This window comes from Carettochelys insculpta, chromosome 3 (genome assembly GCF_033958435.1).
Source record: "Carettochelys insculpta isolate YL-2023 chromosome 3, ASM3395843v1, whole genome shotgun sequence".
NCBI lineage: Eukaryota > Metazoa > Chordata > Testudines > Carettochelyidae > Carettochelys > Carettochelys insculpta.
This window is the reverse complement of record NC_134139.1, coordinates 76,420,373-76,445,240: the sequence shown is the minus strand read 5'-3', so window position 1 is coordinate 76,445,240 and position 24,868 is coordinate 76,420,373. Positions and strand designations below refer to the sequence as shown.

General features: G+C 39.4%; 1 protein-coding gene across 3 annotated transcripts in view; it reads left to right on the top strand.

The window, feature by feature from the left end:
• MAP3K21 (mitogen-activated protein kinase kinase kinase 21) overlaps positions 1-14,925 on the top strand; it is a 62,924-nt gene extending 47,999 nt beyond the window's left edge. The window contains exons 6-12 of one of the 3 annotated variants that reach the window (XM_074990161.1): positions 3,888-4,010; positions 5,293-5,409; positions 5,954-6,104; positions 7,805-7,899; positions 9,968-10,756; positions 11,965-12,188; positions 13,946-14,925. In XM_074990161.1, coding sequence (XP_074846262.1) covers positions 3,888-4,010; positions 5,293-5,409; positions 5,954-6,104; positions 7,805-7,899; positions 9,968-10,756; positions 11,965-12,188; positions 13,946-13,987 — 1,541 coding nt within the window. In that variant the 3' untranslated portion in view covers positions 13,988-14,925. Of the gene's footprint in view, positions 1-3,887; positions 4,011-5,292; positions 5,410-5,953; positions 6,105-7,804; positions 7,900-9,967; positions 10,757-11,964 lie in introns of all 3 variants that reach the window. The other 2 variants (XM_074990159.1, XM_074990160.1) reach the window with 2 other exon arrangements.
• The last annotated feature ends 9,943 nt before the right edge of the window (positions 14,926-24,868 follow it).

Here is a 24,868-nt window from a genome sequence, read left to right as displayed (position 1 = left end):
CCCCCCCAGTTTGTGCAGCCCTGCTTTATGGGATTAAATGAGAACTCTCAGATGTACAATAGTTTGCAAAATGTTCCTCCGTTTAGTTGAAGTAAAGACAAGGAAATGACCCCTCCTTTCCAGAAACATCTTGTATCCTAGAGGAAACTGGCTCCAATTCAGTGCAGACACTTAGGTACCGACTTCTGCTCTAGCTGGGGGGTGTTTCCCAGCTCTCCAGACCCCACTACACTTCTTCTGACATGACCACCACCCCCACACACACACCTCTTTCCACCCTCCTCCCCTGAGCATGTCATGTCTTCAGTCCTCACCCTCCCTCCAGGAGCCTCCGAATGCACAGAACAGTTGTTTTCCCAGACATGAGGCAATGCAGGGAGTGGATAGTAAGGGGAGCTTGTCAGCCAAAGGGTGCTGAGCACTCACTAATTTCCTCTCATGTGGTCCAGCCCCATAGCACCTATGGACTTAGCACCTATAGCCAGAGAATCATGAAATCTGACCTAACCTCCAGCAAGAAGTGTTTGTATTTCTGTGTTCTGTCCCATCACTGCCTAACTCTACTCTAAATAAAAATCAAGTTTAGCACCACGTACCCTGGATTTTACAAAAGTATGAGAAGGTCACCTCATATGGGGCAGGAAGTAGAGCTTAGGTTTGTAATATAGCAGACCCAAGTCTTTGTTCATTCTGTTGTGTTATCTCTCGGAATGAATGGGCCAATTGTATTTGTTTTAGCGATCTGTTTTATAATGTTTAGACAACACTTTCCTTCCAGAGCTAGGAATAAATCCTAGTAGTTGTAATCTTCAGTATTCTGCTATTATCTCAGAAACAGTTGCATATAACCTGTTAATAAAATGTCACGTCTTCCATATGACTGTAAATGACAGAGGTCTGTGGTCCAGAATTCATTAAACCCTGTGAACAACTGATACTTTGAAGGAGGAAGTAGAAAGAACAGTGAAATGACTAAACAATAAGAGCCCTGAAAATAAGATCATGGGAGAGATGATCAAATACAGTGGAGAAAATACGGTTCAGGAAATACACTGACTATGTAATATAGCCTGGAAGGAAGGGAAAGCACCTAGGGAATGAACAAGATCTGTACTAGTGACAGTACACAAGAAAGGAAGCACGTTGGAGTGCAAGAACTACAGACCAGTTGCCCTAATGAATCATCTAGGCAAGGTGCTGATGTTGATTCTGATGAAGAGACTGAGGTCACAGATGGAACATCTAACAGATGAGCAAGTGGGATTCGGGAAAGATAAAACTACTGTACGGCAGATACTGGCACTAAGATTGATTGATAGTGGAAAAAACTCGATGAAAGAACAACAACATCTACATTGCTTCATTGATTTTCAGAAAGCATTTGACAGTACAGATCAAAAAGTGACTTGGCGGTGTTGGAGTCATACGGAGTGCATAGCAGATTGAAGGATATCAACAACAATGGAGAGGCAGCACTGAGAATGTGCAGAGAGTGGGGGAGTTGGTTTAGAATGAATAGACGTATGAGACAAGGTGATCCAATATCACTGAGTATGTTCATCGTACATCTAGAGAGAGATGGACAAGATCAAGGAGGAGAAGAGGTAGAAGGTATATTGATGCATGGGATGAGAATTAACAACTTGAGGTTCACGGATGATGGTGATAATCAAGGAGGATGAAGAGACGCTTGTGAGAACGGTGCAGGTGCTAAATGAGGAAGGGAAGCGGTGTGGACTGATTATGAACATGGATAAAACAAAGACAATGGTATTTGAAGATAAGGAAATAGGAAGAGAGATCAGTGTAGACAGGATTGAACCACAGAACATGGAGAAGTTCACATATCTGGGGAGCAATGTGACATGTAAGTTAAATTGTAAGAATGAAGTAGTGACCAGAATAACAAAACCATGAGAGTTTGAAGATGATTAATAAGATCTGGAAAAGCAAAGCAATTAGCTTAAGAACAAAGCTGAGCATCTTGAAAACCGTGTGTATTCAACAGCGTGTGGTACAGATGTGAGACATGGGTGATAAAGAAAGATTCAAAGAGAGAGAGTGGCATTCAAGAGGAGTTGTTTATAGAAAGATCCTGAGACTAGGATGGATGCAGGTCATCACCTGTAAGGAATTATATAGAAAGATAAACAGCCAAAAGAGAACCTGCTGCGGAAGTTTATACAAGGCAAGTTGCAACTATTTGGGCATATCTGCAGAATGAACAATGAACAAAAAGTCAAGAGCCTGGTATTTGGCATAATGGACAGTTCGAATAGAAGAGGCAGACCCCACAGAGAAGGGTAGATTGGTGTGGAGCTAGTCAACCAAAACTAAGCCACTCAACAGTGGACAGGGAAAGATGGAAGGAAATAGTGAGGGGGAGGCATTGGACGCCAATGGACACTGAGCCCATGGTGGTTCATGATGTGAACGACCTCTGTGGGATATGTTTTGCATGTGATGATTTTCCCCACCCCACCGATATTTTTGTAAATCATTACTTACTTCAGTGAGAGAACATCCTTTAAATCAGGTTTCACAGTTAAATATGGTGTGTACGCTGGCTGATTTTTGCAGTCGAGAGATGTAGGTGAAACTTATTTTTCTAGTCTATTCGATTAATGAATTATATCAAAACGTGTTAAACATAGCAATGATCATCTTTCCCAGATTATAGGAAACAAATTTGAATCAATCCCCCTTCTAGAAAGGTCAGTTGGTGTAACTTATTTCAGTACTTAAAAGTATTGGAACTATGCAGTAGATATACAGCTCTGTAGAAGGGAAAACAAAAAGTGACAGCTGGGTTGAAGGCAGTATTTTTGATTAATTTTATTTGCCTGCTGCCTTACTGACCTCGCATATCTAAGTGTTTCACTTGTAAAATCAAGGAGAAGTCCTGTGGCACCTTATAGACTAACAGATATTTTTGAGCATAAGCTTCCATGGGCAACAACCAGCTTTGCTGGATGCATTTGACAAAGTGGGTCTTTGCCCACTAAAGCTTATGCTCTATCATGTTAGTCTATAGGGTGCCACAGGACTTCTTGTTGTTTTGGTGGAGACAGACTAACACAGCTATCCCTGGGCTATATGACTTGTAAGCACAGTCAGCAGAAAAAACAGTGTTGGTGTAGGGTATGTTTGCACATGCCATGTGTAGTGCGTAAAAATGTAGTAATAGCTAAAGAGGAGCTCACTCACTTCAGGGCCTCTTTTCAAGCTTTATAAACAAGTGACAAAAGACTTGAAGGCAAAATGTCTATTCATCAATGGCATCATACCTAATGTCACTAGATGGCACTGTAGACTTCAAAGGACTGTGAAAAGATGTTAGTGATAGTAGAGACCAGCCACTGTTTGCTTCATTTTTCGACATTGCGTGTGCTTTAAGTATTTGTAAGGGTGTCAGAAAGACGGCCGTAGAGACTGGAGTTCTCAAACTCTTCCCATAGTACAGTATGTACAGGGCCAGTTCAGTCTTCCTCACAATTCTGTGCCAACATGTCTCAAATGAGACCTCTGAAAGCAAATAAAACAGCTGTTTAGCGTTCTCAACCTACTGAGCACCAGCAAGACTGCACTTCCACTTGTGATGTGGGCACCTGCTTAGTTCAGCTCCCACAGAGCCACCAGACTAATTCCAAATGACTGCCAAAAGCCCGTTAGATGGTTAGAGTGAAGCTGTAAAATTCTACAGGCATGACTCGAGAGTTCAAAGTAGTAGTTCTGAGTAGGCTCAGAATTTTTCTATGGTACTGTACCAGTCTTGTCTAGTGAAGTGCACGTGCATAAGTATAAACTTTATTATGGGTAATACTGAAGAAATATAACAATACGATCTTGTAAAGAGTATCTTTATGTATTTACTTTCTTCACAACAGATTTCCAACACAAAATTACAGTTCAAGCTTCCCCGAATTTGGATAAACGAAGAAGCTTAAATAGTAACAGCTCTAGTCCACCAAATAGCCCCACAATAATTCCTCGTCTTCGAGCTATACAATGTAAGTTTTTATCACCATTTGTTTATTCCTTTAACCATTATGAACATACTCATTTTATGTGGGTCCCCTGCAACATGCAAATTATTTCTTCTGGTATGTGGAGGTAAAGAAAATGACAGTGAATGAGCTCCTGGACATTCTGTGTAGAACAAGCTGCATGAATTGATAAAAATAATCTAGCTAGAACATTTTTAGTTACTATTTCAGAATTAGTAGCTGAAAAGAATGAAGTAAATTGTTAACTTATCGGGATTTAGTGAAATGTTGAATTGTTTCAGGAAGCTGTACGTGAAAAAGTGTAATCTGGCTTGGATAAATTACTGAAGGTCCATAAACAAAGGGCTAATGATAAATAGCAAATTATCACGAGAGGGAGCTGCTGCCAAACAGAATGATAGGAAATCAGGTGTCCTTGACAGAGTTGCCAGCCAAACATAGAAGAATGTCCAAAAGACACAGAGCAATGATATGTTCAGAACAAAAAGACCAATTGGCAAAGACATCTTAGTCAGGGCAACATGGCAGAAGGGGAAGCAAGGAGGAAGGAAGAGAACAGACTGAGGGAAGGAATAAATATCTTTCTTTTTTTGAAAATCACATACTTAACAAATACCTAAATGTTGTTTGTACACAGCTCTGGTGGTTGCTACAAGGCAATTGCTGTAAATGGCAATGTGAGATAGTAGTCATGAGTGGGAGGGGAGCTGGTCCCCAAGACACTCGAGATAGGATACTCTCTATCAGTTTTTGAGAACACAGTATAAAGAGAGAGAGAAGATCTAACACATCAATCATTCTTGATTTTAATGTCTAGCCTTGTGTACAAAGCAAGCTGGCTTGTACTCAGGGCCATATTGGAAACCCATGTGGGATGAAGAGTAAATCAACATCTGTTTAGTCAGGCCGTTTCCCATGAGACAAATGTTTCATGTAGCATCCATCCCAACAAATCCGTGGTTAACCCAGGACCATTTTCTGGTTACAAAGTAGTCTAGAATCTAGGCCTTCTTTTGCATGGACCGGTCTTCTCTTCTACCCCCACCAGATTCTCCAAGGAGCGAGATCCTTGTCTTCTTTCTGGTGCTTGTTCAGAAATACATGGCTCACTTTCCTGGTTATTGCCTTCAGCGAATCAGGTCTTCTCTTCTCAGAAAGCATTTTGCACAGTTCTGGATCTGGGTTTGTCCTAAAGCTACAAATATGAGGAAGAATCAGTCTTTCTTTTTGGGGAAGAAAGTAAAATTACTAAGGTCTCTACTGCATTTTCTTAATTTTTCCTCAGTGATTTCCAAAGCAGACACAAACACAACTAATGGCCGAAGAAACAGTGTATATGTATACCAGCAAGATGTAGATATCACAAGTGAATATGAACTTTCCTGTGGGGTTGTGGAAAAAGGCAAGATCCAAATAAATTGTAAAGGGTGTTGGTTCTATTAACTCTGCAGCTGAACTTGTAGTAAGTGACAGACTGAGCACTTAAGCAGAAAAATCCATTATAAAATACTTCTTTTGGATTAATGAAAAACACAACCACAGTAATTACTCAATAACTAAGATATTCTACTTAATTTATCATTGCATCAAAAAATTTTACTGAACAAAATATTGGTGAGTGCTCACTCTGCCTCAGTTACATGAACTACAAAAATTTAAGGTACTGAATTATAAGAAGCATGAAAAATAAAATTTCTTGCTGCTTTGTCTTTCATTTTCACCTTTCTTCCTAGTTTGCAAATTACTCCTTGCTTGCTTATCGTGTTGTGTCTTGGCAGCAGTGGGGAAAAGAAACAATCCTCTCAATTTTTCAGTTGCACCTTTTTGATTTTTGTCACTGTGATGAACTTTTAATGGAGAGAATACTGCTTTGCTAAAATCTAAATTCATCCAGTGTCTTTACAGTCGTCCTAATGACTACTGAACTATTGTACCTGTCTCTCTAGTAACTTCAGGTGAAAGTAATAGGACTTGGGGAAGAAGCACTGCTTGCCACCAAGAAGAATTTGAAGATGTGAAAAGGAGCTTTAAGAAGAAAGGTTGTACATGGGGACCAAGCTCTGTTCAAACAAAGGAACAAGCAGATTGTAAGGAGAGGTATGGGAGCTATATTTTATGTTGACTTAATATGTCTATTTTTATGGTTAGCTTGGAAGCGAGATTTTGAGAAAACAGTTCCACAACCCTCATTTAGCTAGGTAGTTTGCCGGTAGAATTTCTCAGACTCTTATTTTATTAATTAGAGGATTTTCTGGTACAAATAAATGGCGTCTATGCAGATCCTGATAAGACTCAGAGCTGCTAGAACAGTTGCTAACCTCACAGTACCTGATTCTTTGAGATGTTCTGATTCTTTTGTGTGGCTTCAGTGACCAGCCCTTCAACATCACTCCTTCATCCAGGGTTTACTAAGATCCTGAAAGATGAGGAAACATAGAGGCAGTTGGGGCACCACGACTTTTATGCCCATAGATGGGTTGATGTGGAAATTTAGGATGCAGGCTCTGATGGACCTGCTAATTAAAAGATTTCAATTTTGCGTGCATGAGGTGGATGCACACAATAAATGGTGTGCACCTGGACAAAGACTCAGAAAAGAAACCACCAATTACGCCAAGAATTTTTCAGTGCTTTTGGGGAGAACTTTTTTCCTGCGAACCATCAGTTTTCTGCTTCATGAGATTTTTCTTTCCATCCTGTTGTTCTTAGTGGCTGCGTCTACACTACAGCAGTCTTTCAAAAGAAGTCCTTCGGAAGATCTCTTTTGAAATAACTTCATTTGGAAAAGTGCATCCGCACACAAAAAAGGATCAAAAGGGTGATCTACTCTTTTGAAAGAGAGCTTCCATACAGCCCCCAACCGTTCGAAAGAATGGGCCAGGGATCGAAAAATCAGGCACCATGAGGACTGCTCTTCAAAATAAAGGGCCCATGGAGTGTCTACACACACTTTCTTTCAAAAGAAGTTTTTGAAAGAAGGCATTCTTTCTGAAATGGTAGTGGAAGAGCACTTTTGAAAGGAACGCCGTGTTCTTTCGATTTAATTTCAAAAGAACGCTTTTTGTGTGTGGACACTGCTGGATATTTTGAAAGTGTCCCTTCTTTCGGAAAATATTTAGAAAGAACTTGCTAGTGTAGATGTGGCTAGTGTATGCAATTATAAGTTGTGTTAATTCTAACATTGTCCAGGATTTTGAAAAATAGGTGGTTTATTTGTTTACTTGTTGCAGCAGTGAATTCCAGACTAAGCGCTGGATAAAGGAATTATTTCCTTTTTTCCTGGTTTGAAGGGCAAAATATTAAATTTTGAATTTTGTATAATTTTGTAATAGTATTGAAGTCAGCTATCTACATCTTCACTAGTGCTCTTCATTTTTTTTATAAACCACTCAAGAGCCTTTTTATTTATCCTTTATCCCAGGTATATTTTTGTCTATTAAGTATGCATCAACTGGAATGGGTACTTCCAGTGTCAGCAGAAGATCATGTATGTTAAATGTATCTTCCTGTTTTGTGCTTGTGCTCGTTGATCATGCACAGTTCTCTTCTACAAACATTTGTATTTTAAAGAATCTTCTAAGCTTCCATCAAACTGTTCTTCACCATGTGCTATACATACACTTCCTAGCCACTGTAGCTTTTACTGTTATAGCACCTGGTGAATGTTTAAACATGTAACATACAATAAATAACTTCTATTTCTAAGTTTTTTTTCTTTTTAAACCGACATTAGTTGTCACTGAAGTTGTAGAAACGTGCTGTTCTGTGAAGTGTCTAAAGAATCCTTGTGATTTCAGAATAAGACCCCTCTCAGATGGCAACAATCCTTGGTCGACCATTTTAATGAGAAGTCAGAAAGGTGTTCCATTAGCCTCCCTGTTTGTGGACCAAGGTAAGAGTTGGTTGTAAATATATGGAAATAGTGCTATATTTTAAGCACATAAACAGTATATTGAACTGTATATTAATTTAAGGCACATGTGTAGATGCCAATTCTGCAAAGAATTTTTCAGTAATCGTTGCCAGTCTTGACTGTTGACCCTAGAAGTATGGCTTTTGTATTAATAAAGTTCCACAGTATCACCATTAAGTCCCACCAATTATATTTTGTATATCAGTCCTGATGTGTAAATGTATAATTCTATAATTGTAGAACTGAGGTTTAATAAAAGGTGCTTTGTTAGGGTTGCAACACCATTTCCATCCTTGCACCGGATTTGAAACCCAATTTCAATAATTTCCCTTTCATTTTGCAATTTGTTTTTTTACAAAGTTTGTAATCAGTCCAGAAATCTTAGAATTATGGGACTTTTTAAAATTTTTTTCTATTTTCTGGAGAAATCTTTGGCCATTGTTCACTCACATCTAAAAAAATTTATTAGACATTTCTCGTTGATCATTAGTGAAGTTATTGTATAGACCTAGATTTCTCTTTCCAGAGTCCCTTTTGCAATTCAGATTGCACCACAATATTATAATCTCTGTTGAATATCTTGCAAATATGCTTGTGCTACAGATCTCTGCAGTGCATAAAACAGAAAATTTTAGATGCTGCAATCCTTACTCTGCCTGATCATGGGCTACAGGCATTGCATATAGAATGAACAATGAAAACAACATCTTAATTTTTTGTTTCTCATGCACTTATCTAACGTTGGAATGTAGTTAGCTAACTTTACAAAGAAATTTTTAAATAAAACCAATTTCCTGGTATTTTAAAAAGCCCAAGGACCATATTTATCATTTAAAGTAAATCTTTGAAAAGAAGATAAGCTTATTATTGACTGATGTTCTTCAAAGACTCTTCTTAGAAAGAAAGAAACAAACAAAAATCTTTCTTTTAATATATTTTGAAATTAATAGAATAATTTAGGCCATTAAGGCAAAACATCAAACTTGTTGGTAGCAGGGTAGGAAAGTGGGTAGGCCTAGAGTTCAGCTGCAAAACATTATAATTATGCTAGTTGAGTTAGAAAAACTAATTTGAACGGTCAGTATTTACTGTTGACTGTCTCTCATCCTACCCTACTATACAGAATAACAAACTGTTCATGCACTTTTACTGTGTCTCTCTTCTTTTACACACTTGCCTTGTAACGAGTCACTAAATATTCTGCAAGTAATACTTACCTTGATTACTGAGCTAAAGTACTAAAACGTCTCTGTTCATTTTTATTATACGGACTGGAAATATCAGATTTATTCATAGTTGACCTAATAGCCCATTGAACTCCCAGTGCCTTCATCATAAAGGTTTTGATTCAGATTCCACTGAACTTGTCATATATGACAGCCTTTTGACATAGCACAAAAGTAGAGAGTTAGTGTGTGTGTGAATGATTCCGTAATCCCGATATATTAATCACGTATACTAAAGATCTATTTGCAGAAATATACTGCAATTTAAGTTCTTCAACACAAAAGGAAAATGGAAGTCAGCAAAATATATGTATTTATACTCTAGAAAAATATGTATGCTAAGTATTAGCTGGGTGCTGAGTAGAGATACAAAGGCAGTTTGGTATTTAGACTTCCAGAAGTAAGGGTTAATCTTTCTAATTTTTCACATTTAACTGATATACAGCTAGTTTTATAGCAATGGTAGAAATACATGGTGTGGATTTACATTTTTGAAAATAGCATATTTGTAGAAAAAATTGTGCTTTTATTTTGACTACTAGAGGCTTATTTAGTAAGTTTCACAAAGACTATGGTTATATATTGATTTGAAGAAATTTTTCATCTGATTTAAGCTACCCCTCTGTGTTCCCTTAAGCCTCCAAAATTTTTGAATATGGGGCATGCAGTGTGTGTGTGTGTGTGTGTGTGTGTGTGAGAGAGAGAGAGAGAGTGTGAGAGAGAGAGAGAGAGTGTGATAATAAGGAATCCTAAGATACATAAACAAGTTTGCCAGACAATTTTGCAATATTTAATTACCTTCCAATATTTTTACATTATAGATGTTTGCACAGAGCAGAGACTTTGCACTGAAGGTTTGGATGTAAAGAGACCAAAGCAAATAAAGTTGCCAAATCAGGCTTATCTTGATCTGCCTCTGTGGAAAGATAATCAGGGGGAAACCACTGTAGAGCCTGAAAGCTTTGAAGAAGGAACATCTGCTAGTTCTGCAAATAGTACTCCACAAATGACTCCTACAAACAGTCTCAAGAGAACATTTCAAAAAAAGAAAACTGACTCCGTGTTGTACGGATGTGCTGTTCTCCTTGCCTCTGTAGCTTTGGGCTTGGATATCAGAGAGCTAAACAAATCCCAGGTTCCAGATGAACTGTTGCCCAAGGAGGAGAAGAAGAAACGGGAGGGAATATTTCAGCGTGCTTCAAAGTTTCGCAGAAGTGCAAGTCCTACAAGATTGCAGTCCAAAAAAGAGGAAACGCCTACTCAATCACTAAGTACATCTGCAAATACTGTGAATCTTCTCTCTATGCCTTCCCTTTCCACCAAATGCTTGCTTCAGTCTGACAGTGAAGATGCTTTTGTCTGCATCGTTCCCAGTGATTGTGACACAGGCGTTCCAACTGAGGCCTTTTCATCAGAAGCCTCAGCAACAAAGATGGGGGAACAAAGTGTAAAACAGGTGCTTGACACTGGCCCTGTGTTGTTAAATCAGTCTCCTGCTAGTCCTCCTCTGACACCAGAATCTGCAAAAGTACCAAATGACTCTTCATCAAAAATGAGGCGGTTGGGTCACAGACGAGCCATATCAGATGGAAATACTTTCCAGACCACATGTGGGTAATGGAGAATATCAGAGAAATGCTGTAGATTTCATAGACAAAACTGAAAATCTAATTTGATTATAACTTACTGAACATATCAATGATCAGTTATCAGGAATACTATCTTAATACAGTGTATGGGGGGGCGGGGACAGGTGTTTGATCTGAAGTACAATATAAATTCAACTAAATTCAGCGAAACTTTGCCTAAGGCTTTTTTTCAGCAGCTTTTGTGGAAGTCTGTGGGGACCTGCTGCCTGGTAGGATGTACCAAAACCCAGTGGAATTACCAGAATTGGTGTTGAGAATTCCGTTCAGGTGGATTTACCATATTATAGTTATTAAAGTGAAGCTGGACTGCCAAGTACAATGGGAAGTGTGGGTAGTTCTATAAAGGTGAAAGCATCAGAGCTTCAAGTGTCTGAAAGAAATACTGAAATTGTTACTTAATGTAGCTTAGCAATTGGTCAATGGACCCTAATTCATAAGTGTCATTTTAATGATGTGTATTTAGTAAATCAGCTTTCAGTAAATTACTTCCCTAACTGGGACGGGAGTCCTACCATACATTGAATATTTAACTACTAAGTTATTGTTAAAATATATTCAAACTGAACATACTTACCCTTAATCTGCTAGTATCCAGTAAAAATATTTATATAAAAAACCGGAATTTTGTGCTCACTATTATTACTAGCATTGTCTCTTGCAACAAGATACTGTTCTTCAATATGATTTTGGTTTAAATTTCTTTAATTTGTTTTTCTCCTTATTAATTGAGGGTTTCCAACTTGTGTGCACCTTAAATAATGACTTGACAAAGCCTGCATCTAACAAAGTGGGTCTTTGCCCACAAAAGCTTATGCTCCAAAATTTGTTAGTCTATAAGGTGCCACAGGTGGTCTTGTTGTTTTTTGTCAGCTTTATTCTTCTTGCTCTTGGGCTGATTGAATTATGCTGACTCTCTGCCTGATGAGACATAGGCTCCTTTACCCTCCAAAAAGGAGCACACAGGCATAGAGACATTTGTATGTTGAAGGACTGTGTCAGACCATTATCCGAGGCTGCTGTGCATTTACAAGGCACCACTACTTCCTACCAGCCTGTACAACTATTTTAGTTTGCATGCTACTGCTAAATTTGCTGTCAGTGGTCTATGCTTTTCTAGATGTTAAAAGTAGAAATAATCTAATGTTGTCTTTTTTCCCCCCTCCATCTAGATAATGGAATCACTTCACCTGATAGAGTCTTTATGTTGCCAGTACTTCCAAAATCTGAGATTCTGCCTTCTAAATCTGTTCGGCAAAGAAGCATACAGTGTGATGTGTCATCTGAAAAGCAAAGAGCTGTCAATATTCTATCAAGGCCTCGACCTTCTTCCCTAAGAAACAAAATAGATCCTTGGCAGGTTCTTCCTCAAAATATAAAGACAGACGCTACAGAGGTAGACTATTTAGAGAGTTATGAAAGTTCAAATGTTAACTGCATACAAGCTGCTGAAGAGAGAACTAAGTCCCATGTGCCCTCATTACTTGATATAGATGTGGAAGGTCAAAATAGAGACTGCACAGTGCCTTTGTGTAGAATGAAGAGCAAAACTTGTCGGCCATCTATATATGAACTGGAGAGAGAATTTTTGTCTTAGGTGCCTTGTATATTTCAAGTATTGCCTTTTTAAAGTGAACAAAAATTTAACATTCCTTTGTATGTTTAATATTTCATGTTACTGTTTTTTCTAAAATACCGTGGCCACTACCAAATTTTTTATAATGGGCAGCTAACTTTGAAGTGTATAACAAGATACCTATTTTGAATTTTCACTGGAATCCCATCTAGTAACTTTAAAAGCACAAAGCTGTGAAACAGTATTCTGGAAATACATCTCTAAGCACAATTTGAATTGATAAATTAACTTCTCCCATTACATCCCATATAGTCAAACTTTTTCTCAGCCAGAGCTCTTACTTTTTTGATGTGTGTTGTTCTGTCTCGCATTAAAGGACTGATTGGCATGCAGAGTATTTGCATTCAGACTACAGGGAGTTTCATGTCCTGTGGTGTGTGTGTTTTTTTCATGTTTCCTATGTCAAAGTGCTCTGCTGATCCCAAATAGTTGGTTTTCCCTTTGGAAATGACTGTTATATGGTTAACTTATTACCCCAAATGAATTTGCATAGTTTTGCCCCGGACTGTTTTGAAATACAGTAGATAAACTAATTCTATTATTGGTAATCTAGAAAGTGGTGCCATAGCTTAAATTAAAACTAAACTTAAATTTGAGTGACTGGAATTTATTTATAAATATTTGATACATTTGGTGGGTTTTGTGTGTGAAGCAACAGTCCACTAGGTAAAGATACCCTGGAACATTAGTAGTTTGTGCTCTGACAGTTTTTTGAAACTACAGTATATTTGCACTGAGAAGAGCATCCTTTGTGATAATTTGTAATTAAAACTGAGCTCTCTGTAGGGGAGCTGACCTATTTGCCAGGCCTCTCTTCCACCTCCACATCTTCATGCAGCATCCCTCAGAGCTGTCCAGAGTGATGGCCGTGGCTGGAAGCCACAGGCCCTTTTGAATCACTAGGTCCCAGGGCAGCTGTGGCCTCTTTCCTCCACCTCCTCTCTCTGTTGGTGGAACTGTTTTTCTGTGTTTCTATATCTTCTATGGGAGAGAGGAGGTTTTCTTAGAATGAGACAGTGCCGTTAACTACTTTTAAGATTGTAATACAACTGTTACAAAATTTATTCTTTCAAAGTCAGCCTTGCTTATTTTTCATTGTATTGCCAGCGGCGGCCCTGCTTTTTTATTTCAAAAAGCAAAATTCTTATGTACTTGGTTTCTTCTTCAGTCAGTAAATGTCTAACAAATTCCTAATTCTAGAGTTGTGGGGGGAAGTGTACTTAAATTTTCCAAATGGTGTAATTAGTGAAATCTGATCTATACACTGCTCTACCTATAACTGTTGGAAGTGATGAAGGAGGAAGAGCACCTCCATTTGAAAGCTACTTTCAGGGGAAAAAAGCATGTGTAGATGCACCATGGGCCCTTTTTTTCAAAAGAGCTGTCCTCATGGGGCCAGATTTTTTAATCCCTGGCTCATTCTTTTGAAAGAGCGGGGGCTGTGTGGGTGCTCTCTCAAAAGAGCAGATTGATCTTTGTGTGTGGATGTGCTCCTTCAAAAGAACTTTTTTTTTCAGAAGAGATTTTCTGGAAGAACGTCTTTCACAAGATTGCTGTAGTGCAGACATGGCCAGTATGAAGCATGGACATAAAAGAACAGTTCCTTAAAGTATTATTTCTACAAATATGTTAATACACTAGCCACTGGTTGGCTTTAGCTGGTTATTAAATTATTGCATTTTTGTTCTATCCTGTTTATTTTAAATAACCTGTATAATGCTGTTAAATTGTCAGTATGAATACTGCACATTTTGAAACTTACCACAAACTACAGATACTATACAATGTTCTTTAACTTTTATTCTTTGAACTTGTGCTTAAAATTTTATCAGGTACACTTCATTAGGTGAAATTCATTTTTTTTCATTTACGTTGTAATGCTTGGTTGTCATGTAGAAACTACACAATTACATGCAATGCACTGTAGAAAACATGGATCAAATCTTATATATAGTTTAATATGTATTTAATTTTGAAGACGAATTATAGCTTCAAAACATACTATTTTATTTAAACTATTTCAGGAGGTATCATGTTTTTATAATACCGAGAGAAATTGAATTGATCATAATGTACAACTATCCTCTTGGGAAAGGTACCTCCACTAGACTTTCTAAAGAAAAATCTCAGGTGCTAGAGTCATTTGTCTTACAAACTTCTGTTCCATTCATCTTTGTTTTACTTCATTACAAATGTTGAGTTATGCATCATAGATTTTTATAGTCAACAACAAGCATAAAAATGCCACGCCCCCCACCATGGATTTTAATGTTTTCTTTTGCCAGTGGTCTGTATCAAATGATCTGTTTTTAAGCAAAACTCCCTGTTGATTTCAGTGGAGGATTCTGATTAAAAAGAAATGGCATGGCTTAAGAGCTATACACTCAACCTGTCTCTACACTAGATTCCCCTTTCAGAAGGGGAATGCAAATGCAGATGATTGGAAATGCAAATGAGGTGCTGATTTACTTGTCACACACATCATTTGCATAATGGCAGTCACTCACTGTTCCAGAAGTGCTGTTTGTGGGGGGAGGGGGAGGGGACGGGGGACACAAGCAGTTTTTCAGGAAGAAGTGTTCTTTCAAAAACGGTGTTGGTTTTCGAATGAATTCCATCTACACTGCTTGTTTTCCCCCCAAAAACAGCACTTCTGGAACAGCGAGTGGCTACCATTATGCAAATGATGTGTGTGACAAGTAAATCAGCGCCTTATTTGCATTTCCACTGAGCTGTATTTGCATTCCCCTTCTGAAAGGGCAATGTAGTGTAGACTCAGCCTCAGAGGTTACGCCCCAAGAAAAGCATCGGAGGGGCGGCCGTGTTAGTCTGGATCCGTAACAGCAATGAAGGGTCCTGTGGCACCTTATAGACTAACAGAAAAGTTTTGAGCATGAGCTTTCGTGAGCACAGACTCACTTCAGCAGATGCTGGTCTTGGAAATCTGCAGGGCCAGGTATAAATAAGCCAGAGCAAGGGTGGGGATAACAAGGTTAGGGCAGTGAGCAAGGGTGAGGCTCACTACCAGCAGATGATCTGGAGCTGTGAACACCAAGCTTCCCCTCCCTTGGTGTTCACACCTCCAGATCAACTGCTGGTAGTAAGCCTCACCCTTGCTGACTGAGCTAACCTTGTTATCCCCACCCTTGCTCTGGCTTATTTATACCTGGCCCTGCAGATTTCCAAGACCAGCATCCGCTGAAGTGAGTCTGTGCTCACGAAAGCGCATGCTCAAAACTTTTCTGTTAGTCTATAAGGTGCCACAGGACCCTTCGTTGCTACTCCAAGAAAAAGAATGGATGTAAGCCATCTCTAATAAACTGGCTTTAATTATGCAGTCATTTAACTATAACATACAGTGTGTTTTAGAATTATTTTTTCACTCTTCTGTATTTTAAAATTATAGATCAGTCTTCACTAAAATGAAAAAATTAAAAATAAAGATTAAATCCTTAGTTTCACAGTTTGTTTCACTTGTTGCCAGAGACACCTTTGTTACAAGTAAGGTAATCTGGTGTATATTTATAATTTTACTTCTGTATATATAATTGATTAAAATATGCATTACTATGTGTGTGAACGGTCTGACCAGAGAAGTAGTAAATATATACTGATCATTTTAGCATACAATTTCAAAGTGCTTACACTGCAGAGATTAAGGTAACTACTTTGCATACTGTTTTACAAAGCCTTAAGACTGAAACATTTTTATTTTAAAATAAACTTTTGTAGTTAGTTTACTGCATATTGGTCTTGGCCTTCTTGGAAGTAGGACATGTTTGAAGTGTTTCTGTGTCTTAAACTCTCTTGTATAAATTTCAGGGAGTAACCATAAACTCTGAACAGCCTGTTCTTAGTTCTTCAAAATGTGGGAATCCACAGTTATTGTCACGGAAATAAATGTAAGTAATGTTGTTCTGAGCAGTTCTGTAGGTTTTTGTGTTCTAGAAATTCAGGTAAAAATATAAATAGTAGCAGGCTGCACTTCATGTAAACATAATACTTCTCATCTGTAGAAACTAGTTCATTTCAATGGTGAATACATACCCTGTCTTTGTAAAGAGGACTTGGGCAGTGGAAGATTCACATAGTGAATCAGTGGTAGAACTGACTTTGTAGTGGTAGAACTGAACATAAGTACAGATGTCAGATGAAATTCTGTCCCCATTGAAGTCAGTAGCAAAATTCTCTGACTTCTAGTGAGTCGGGACTTTGCTCCTTATATTCATCTTTTTGCAGAGTCCTTCCAATTATTCAGATGTTTAACTCCTCCTTGCAAAAGAAGGTGGTTCCTGTACACAGTAGCAGCAGGAAAAATTTAATAGTACCTCCCCCATCACGTCTAACTCTAGTGATTACGTGAACTTCAAAGCAGTGGGTTCAGTCCTGAAAATCTTTGATCAAGTGAGTAATAATTAAGTGAAGCTTCTCAAGTAATATATTCAAGTGGGCACTAAATAGCATTATTCAGTCCCAAATTGGGGTCTTCTAAACCCTAACAGGCAGGTAGTTCATTTGTCTTCCTTTTAAAAGGATAAACTTGGAAAAAAGGGAGGAAAAAAAACAAACCCCACCCCCAAGATTATGTATTGAGCAAGTGTCAGATTGAGTCTCAAAATAGCTATTTTGCATATTATGATTATTAGTGGGATTACAATAGTGGTGTGTATCGTGGAGGGTTAATGTGACTATGTCCTATGTTTGTGTTTTCTCATGTTTGTTCAGATCGCTATCCCTAAGGCAGCGTTTCCCAAATTAATTTGGCCATTGAACACTTCTGGGCTTGGAATATATTGACGGAACATATACATGCTGGTCAGGGGAGGAGAAGGTAGAGTGTTTCATACCAAAAAAATTCCACACATAATACTCAAAATTCGATTTAAAAGGTTTTTTTAAAGTTCTCTTATTTTACAAAGAACTAAAATAGCAAGAGAGAGTCATCTGAATGAACTACTAATGTCCTGATAGGATGGTTAGCAACCCTATAGTTAAGTGTAAAAATGAAATACAAACCCAAAACAAAACATTAATATAACAGCTGAAAGAAAGATAGTGTGGGTCTTTTTGTACAAAAATAGGAAGGACTCTATTATTCAAAAAAAGGACTGTCCTTCCTTAAAGTTTAACAAATGCAAAACATTAGACGTGGGGGAAAAATTTAAATGTTGTGTTTCTATAAAATTATTTTTACAGATAATTACTGAAAATAAAAATAAGTATTCGACAGCTTTTTTTAAGGAGAAGAGTGTGTTTGCATCCTTTGGTCACAAGTCCGCTTAATATTAGGAATGATGCTGGAGAGTTGGATCCTCATATCAGGATGTGATTTATCTGAACACAACTTGTGCTGAAATCATCAAAATCGACTCTATTTCAGCACAGGTAACATACCTATACTATTACAAGTGTGTTGCAAATATGAATATACCTGTAATCAAAATACTATTCAAATACATTAGTATTTTGACATGCATAATAGCATATTTAATATTTTAGAAGGGAAAAATATCACTATCTTTTTTTTTTTCCCCCGACAGACCACCTAGCTTACATTATGTGGAACACCAGAGTTCCACAGAACACAGTTTAGGAAGCACTGCCCTAAAGTTGGGTTAATCCCACTGTATTTCACTTTAATTAAAGTTTTGGGAAGGAATATATTTGTCTGACCCTAGCAAAAACTAGGTTCAGTTGATGATTAAACAAAAGGAAAACTCTCTCTCTCTCTCCCAAATTGGGTCACCTCTACTTGAATTCATAGTCATATGAGTGGCTTGTAGATGTAACCGATTTATAGTCCCAGCTTCTTTCAAATGAAAGAGGTATTTACATTCTGCCTGGCTGAAGAAAAGAGATTTAAAAAAAAAAAAAGAAAGAAACCTACACTTAATGCTTCTATTTAATATAATCTTTGTTTACAGTGTTGTAGCTGTGACTTGATCCCAGGATGACAAGGTGGGTGAGGCAATGTCTTTCATTGGACCAACTTCTGTTGATGAAAGACAAGCTTTCAAGCTTACACAGAAATCTTGTCTTTCACCAACCAAAGTTGTTCCAGTAAAAGAGATCGCCCCAGTCACCCTGGCACTACAGTCTTTATCATTACTCCATGATGTAACACAAAATACTTCCCCCCCCCCCCGCCCCATGATCAAAATAGCAGCATCCCTGCTGAGGTTAACTGCTAAGATTCATTCCCATCATCTCCATTTTTATAAGAGCTATGTCTCCATCTGTTGGTGTGGCGTAAGTGCTGCTTTGTAATGAGTCATGTCCATTTAAAAATATTTGCCATTAAATCTCAATATTTTAAAGGCTTGTGTACAAGATTAATTGAATAACAGAAATCTAGGGTACAGCTATCATAAACTAGCAACTACAGAGTGCACACTTATCTGTTACTGAACCATCCATCTGCTGACCGGACCTGCAATCTCGTGAGGTGTGCTGTTTACCGGGAGCTTGAATTCAGGATGTAACCAACAGCCTTACAAAACTGCTCAAGCCTTCCGAATACTACCCCTTCCTACTTCTGCATGTGGGAACTAATGATACAGACAAGAATGACCTTGAGCGGATTACTGCAGATTATGTGGCGCTGGGAAGAAGGGTCAAAGAATTTGGAGTACAAGTGGTGTTCTCGTCCATCCTTCCTGTCAAAGGGAAAGGGCTAGGTAGGGACCGTCGAATTGAGAAAGTAAATGCATGGTTATGCAGGTGATGTCGGAGAGAGGGCTTTGGATTCTTTGATCATGGGACGCTGTTCCAGGCACAAGGATTATAGGGAAGAGATGGGGTCCACCTAACCAAGAGAGGAAGGAGCATTTTCACAAGTAGGCTTGCAAACTTAGTGGGGAGAGCTTTAAACTAGGTTCACTGGGGGACGGTGACCAAAACCCTGTGGGGAGAAAGGAACTTGGAGGCCGGGAAGAAATGCAAAGAGGAATGTACAACAGAAGTGGACCCTTGGTTCGAGTTGTGAGGGCAGGGAGATCTACTGGTTATCTAAGGTGTTTGTACACCAATGCCAGAAGCCTGGGTAACAAGCAGGAGGTATTAGAGGCCCTGGCTCAGTCCAAGAACTATGACTTGATTGGAATAACAGAGACATGGTGGGATGACTCGCATGACTGGAGCGCTGCCATGAAAGGGTATAAACTGTTCAGGAAGTACAGGCAAGGGAGAAAAGGAGGAGGGGTTGCACTGTTTGTAAGAGAGCACTATGATTGCTTGGAACTCCAGTACATAGAGGGAGAAAAGCCTGTTGAGAATCTATGGCTCAAGCTTAGTGGTGTAGGCAGCACTGGAGATGTGGTGGTTGGTGTCTGCTACAGGCCACCAAATCAGGATGATGAGGTAGATGAGGCTTTTTTTGGACAACTGAGAGAAGTTTCCAGATCGTGGGCTCTTGTTATCGTGGGGGACTTCAATTACCCTGACATCTGTTGGGAGACCAATACGGCGGTACACAAGCAGTCCAGGAAATTTCTGGAGAATGTTGGGGATCACTTCTTGGTACAAGTGCTGAAGGACCCGACCAGGGGTCATGCGCAGCTCGACCTGCTGCTTACAAACAGGGAGGAATTAATAGGGAAGGTAGAGGTGGGGGACAACCTGGGAATCAGTGCTCATGAGGTGGTAGACTTCAGGATTCTGACCAAAGGAAGGAAACAGAGCATCAAATTACACACCTTGGACTTCATAAAAGCAGACTTTGACTCCTTCAGGAACCTGATGGGCAGAATCCCCTGAGATGGTACCATGAAGGGAAAAGGAGTCCATAAAAACTGGCAGTATTTTAAGGAAGCCCTATTGAAGGCGCAGAAGGAAACTGTCCCGATGCGCAGCAAGAGAAGTGAATATGGTAGGAGACCAGACTGGCTTAATGGGGAAATCCTTGGAAAACTTATGCACAAAAAGGGAGCTTACAAAAAGTGGAAACTGGGACAGATGTCTAGGGAGGGGTATAAATGTATAGCTTGAGAATGTAGGGCAGTTATCAGGAAGGCAAAAGCGCAACTGGGACTGCGACTCGCGAGGAATGTGAAGGATAACAAAAGTTTCTACAGGCATGTTAACAAGAAGAAGGTGATCCAGTAGGGGCCCCACACCCTCTCTGATGGAGGTAACCCAGTGACAGATGATGTAGGGAAAGCTGAAGCACTTAATGCTTTCTTTGCCTCTGTCTTCACGGACAAAGACAGCTCCTGGACTAATACGATAAGTGATGCATTGTGGGATGAAGGTGGACAGCCTTTGGTGGGGAAAGAACAAGTTAGGAGCTATCTAAAAAGGCTAAATGTGCATAAATCGATGGGCCCGGACCTAATTCATCCTAGGGTTCTGAGGGAGTTGGCATACATTGTTGATGAGCCGTTGGCCGTTATCTTTGAAAAGTCGTGGAGATCAGGAGAGATCCCGGATGATTGGAAAAAAGCAAATGTAGTGCCTATCTTTAATAAAGGGAAGAAGGGTGATCCAGGGAACTATAGGCCGGTGAGTCTTACATCAGTCCCTGGAAAAATCATGGAGAGGCTCCTCAAGGAAGTCATTGTGAGGCACTTGGAGGAGGGGAGAGTGATCAGGAATAGTCAGCATGGATTCATGAAGGGCAAGTCATGCCTGACCAATCTGATTAGTTTCTATGATGAGAGAACTGGCTCTGTGGATAGGGGAAAATCAATGGATGTGATTTATCTTGACCTTAGCAAAGCTTTTGATACGGTCTCCCACAATATTCTTGTCGGCAAGTTAAAGGAATGTAGATTGGATGAATGCATGGTAAGATGGATAGAAAGCTGGCTAGAAGGTCAGGCCCAGAGGGTAGCGATCAATGGCTTGATGTCGGGATGGCGGTCGGTTTCCAGTGGAGTGCCCCAAGGTTCGGTTCTGGGTCCTCTTCTGTTCAACATATTTATCAATGACCTGGAAGAGGGATTGGATTGCACCTTCAGCAAGTTTGCGGATGACCCTAAGCTAGGGGGAGAGGTAGATACGCTGGAGGGTAGGGACAGGGTCCAGACTGACTTAGACAAATTGGAAGACTGGGCTGCAAGAAATCTGATGAGGTTCAATAAGGGCAAGTGCGGAGTCCTGCACTTGGGCCGGAAGAATCCCAAGCATCATTACAGGCTGGGGTCCGATTGGCTCGGTAGTAGTTCTGCAGAAAAGGATCTGGGAGTTGTAGTGGACGAGAAGCTGGACATGAGTCAACAGTGCCAAGAAAGCTAATGGCATATTAGGTTGCATCAAGAGGAGTGTTGCCAGTAGATCCAGAGAAGTGATTATTCCTCTTTATACAGCTTTGGTGAGGCCACATCTGGAGTACTGTGTCCGGTTCTGGGCCCCCATTTATAGGAAGGATGTGGATACACTGGAGAGGGTCCAGCAGAGGGCAACCAAAATAATTAGAGGGCTGGAGCATATGACTTATGAAGCAAGGTTGAGGGAATTGGGACTGTTTAGTCTGCAGAAGAGAAGACTGAGGGGGGACTTGATAACAGCCTTCAACTTACTGAAGGGAGGCTGCAAAGAGGCTGGAGAGAGGCTGTTCACAGTGGTTGCAGACGGGAGAACATGGAACAATGGTCTCAAGTTGCGGTTGGGAAGGTCCAGGTTGAACATTAGGAAAAACTTTTTCACTAGGAGGGTGGTGAAGCATTGGAATGGTCTCCCCAGGGAAGTAGTGGAGTCTCCATCCCTGGAGGTGTTTAAGTCTTGCTCGACAAAGCCCTGGCGGGGCTGATCTGATGGGTTTGGTCCTGCTTAGGGCAGGGGGCTGGACTCAATGGCTTTTTTAGGTCTCTTCCAGGTCTATTGTTCTTTGATTCTTAGAAAGAAGCATAGGTTAAAATGCACTTTAAGATCTTTTCGTACACACACATTTTTTAATTTGCAGCAGGCTAGCATGGGGTAAATTTACACCCCAGCTTGCCACAAATTGTCAACAAATCCTTACTGTCACCCAAACAATATTACCATAATCTTACTTGAAATTTACTTGACCAACCAAACTACTGGAACTTATCAGTCCTTGGTCAAATTATTAATTGGTTTAGGCAATGATTGCTGTATTTCCCTGCCACAAATGGTAGCTCGCTCTGTGTGTGTGTGTGTGTGTGTGTGTGTGTGTGTGTGCGCGCGCGCGGATATAACTAAGTTGCAGTTGGAGAGAAGCTGTATTGGACTAGGGTAACATGAAAAAGGGCGAAAAAGAAGTACAATTCAAATTCAGCATATCTTCCTATCTCTCTACACTCTCCTCAGGTCATCCTGCTTTCTGCCTGTTCCTTTATAACCACATTTCAGTTTCCCTTTTACTTTTGACAATTTGATGAACTAGTTTTAAGAGAGCTAGTCAACAAAATAATTATCTTACTAAAATATAAAAACTTCTGATATGCCTAAAATCCTTGGAAACATTTTAACATAGTGAAATTTCATAAACATGTCTTGTTATGAAAATCACACACAAAATAGTGTTCCCTTTTTCTAAAAGCAATGGACTTTATCAAGAACACACTAAATAGTTCTGGCAGGTTAATTTAAAATGTCTGTTTCAGTGAGTTTAAATATGTAGTAATGTAAAATGATGTTTTTATAAAGAACTTGCATATATTTAAAATATAAAATCAGTGTAAAATACTGATGAACATGTAAAATTGAGAAGGGCTGCATTATGTTTTTCATAATATTTAATGTTGTGTTCAGCTGGACAACTGACTTGGCCTCATTACAGAGTCTTTGCACATAAATCCAACAAGATATAGGCTATATTAAAAAAAACAAAAAAAACCTGTGACTGACATTTTTATTCCCAAATTCAGTACTTTTAAGTACCTTCTGCATATCCAGTCTTCACAATCTGGCATAGGTTGAAATCATGCTCCTTTAGAAGAGAGTTTGTTTTGTTTTTGTTTTCCCCCAAATGTCATTTCCTACATTTGGGTTCAGGGATTTGGCTGGGAGTGGTGAGCACAGAGAAGTGGGAGACAGTGGAAAGGGAGTGGGGCGGGGTCTGAGCAAAGCAAGCGTGAAGTATGGGCAGAGCCACAGGCTGGGGAGCTTGCCTCCCCAAGCAGTAGTTTCACCCACTGCTCATGAATGAACAGCAATCTTAACAGTAAATGTAAGTACAATTCACCATCTTTTTTTTCATTCTGACATCGAGAGAGTGTTTCATAGCACGGACCACATAATAGCCTAGTTCAGACTGCTTTCACTACTCATGCGTGGACCACTTCTGGTCCTTGGGACAACTACAGCAAAAATCAGTACTATTTTCCATATGGGGTGTGTGTGCGTGATCCTTCTATTAAATAAGTCATGTGTTTGTTCATCTGCCAATCCTATCAGTTCTCTTTCATACATGGTGCATTGTCTTCTGAGCCTTTTCTTACCACTCCCTGTACATAGTCCCCTGTAGTCTAGTTCTTTGGTCTCCTACAGACTACACGGGCACCTAATTTTCTGTTCTGTTGGATGTACCTCTGATCTCTTGCATGTTCCTGTTGGTGGTCCACAGCTCCACTTTACTGTTTTGAATGGCTGCTTGACTATTTTAATGTGCAAAACTTACCTTTGTTGCTGGGGTTGATATATGAACTGAATGGAGGCATAGAGAGAAGGGTGCTTCTACCTCAAAGCTGGTAACAATGGAAGAAAGTAGACCGGTTCCCTCAATCAATGGCCCACTTGTTCTGCAAAATGCCTTTCACAACTTTGCTCCACTTCACCTTCATGGGCTTAAGAGGCACTCATTCCCCTATTTGCCAAAGGATAAAGGCTGCTGCCTCTTCTGCATATGCTAACAGATTGTTCCCAGGTTACTTATGTTTTATATCCTTAACTGAGCCATGGAGGTTCATAAATAAGCCAAATACTACATTGTATATGTCCCAATTAGTTTTTAAGGAAGAGATAAGACCTTAAATCTATTGTCGCCATTGTCACTACCCTGCTTCTAGGTCAATTTCAAAGATAATGAAAAATGCTCCTTCAGAACAGGTTTTAAATACAATTCTGTATAATTGTAGTGGTTTAATGATGTCACTTGAGTTGTGGGGGTTTTTTTGGGGGGTGGGATAAAATTTTCAGTGTGTAAGTGATTTTTGGATACATTTGTATCCCATTGAGACTGATATTTTGTAAATGTTGCCTTTAATTAATTAGAACTGTTCCATCGACATGTTTAATTGCATACAGTGAAAACTAGGCAGTAAACAGGAACTTCTAAGGTATCTTGAGCATTTGTCTTTCTGCCTTGTTTAATGGAATGATTTCTGAAGTGAAGTATTAACAATGCATCATGCCAAATGCTGATTGGGTCACTTGAGTTTTACTCCCTTTTCTGCCATTGGTTTTCAGAAAGCTACTTAACTTTTCTGTGCCTGGGTTCCCTTATCTGTAAGGCATTAGTAATTCTTTCACCTATCACT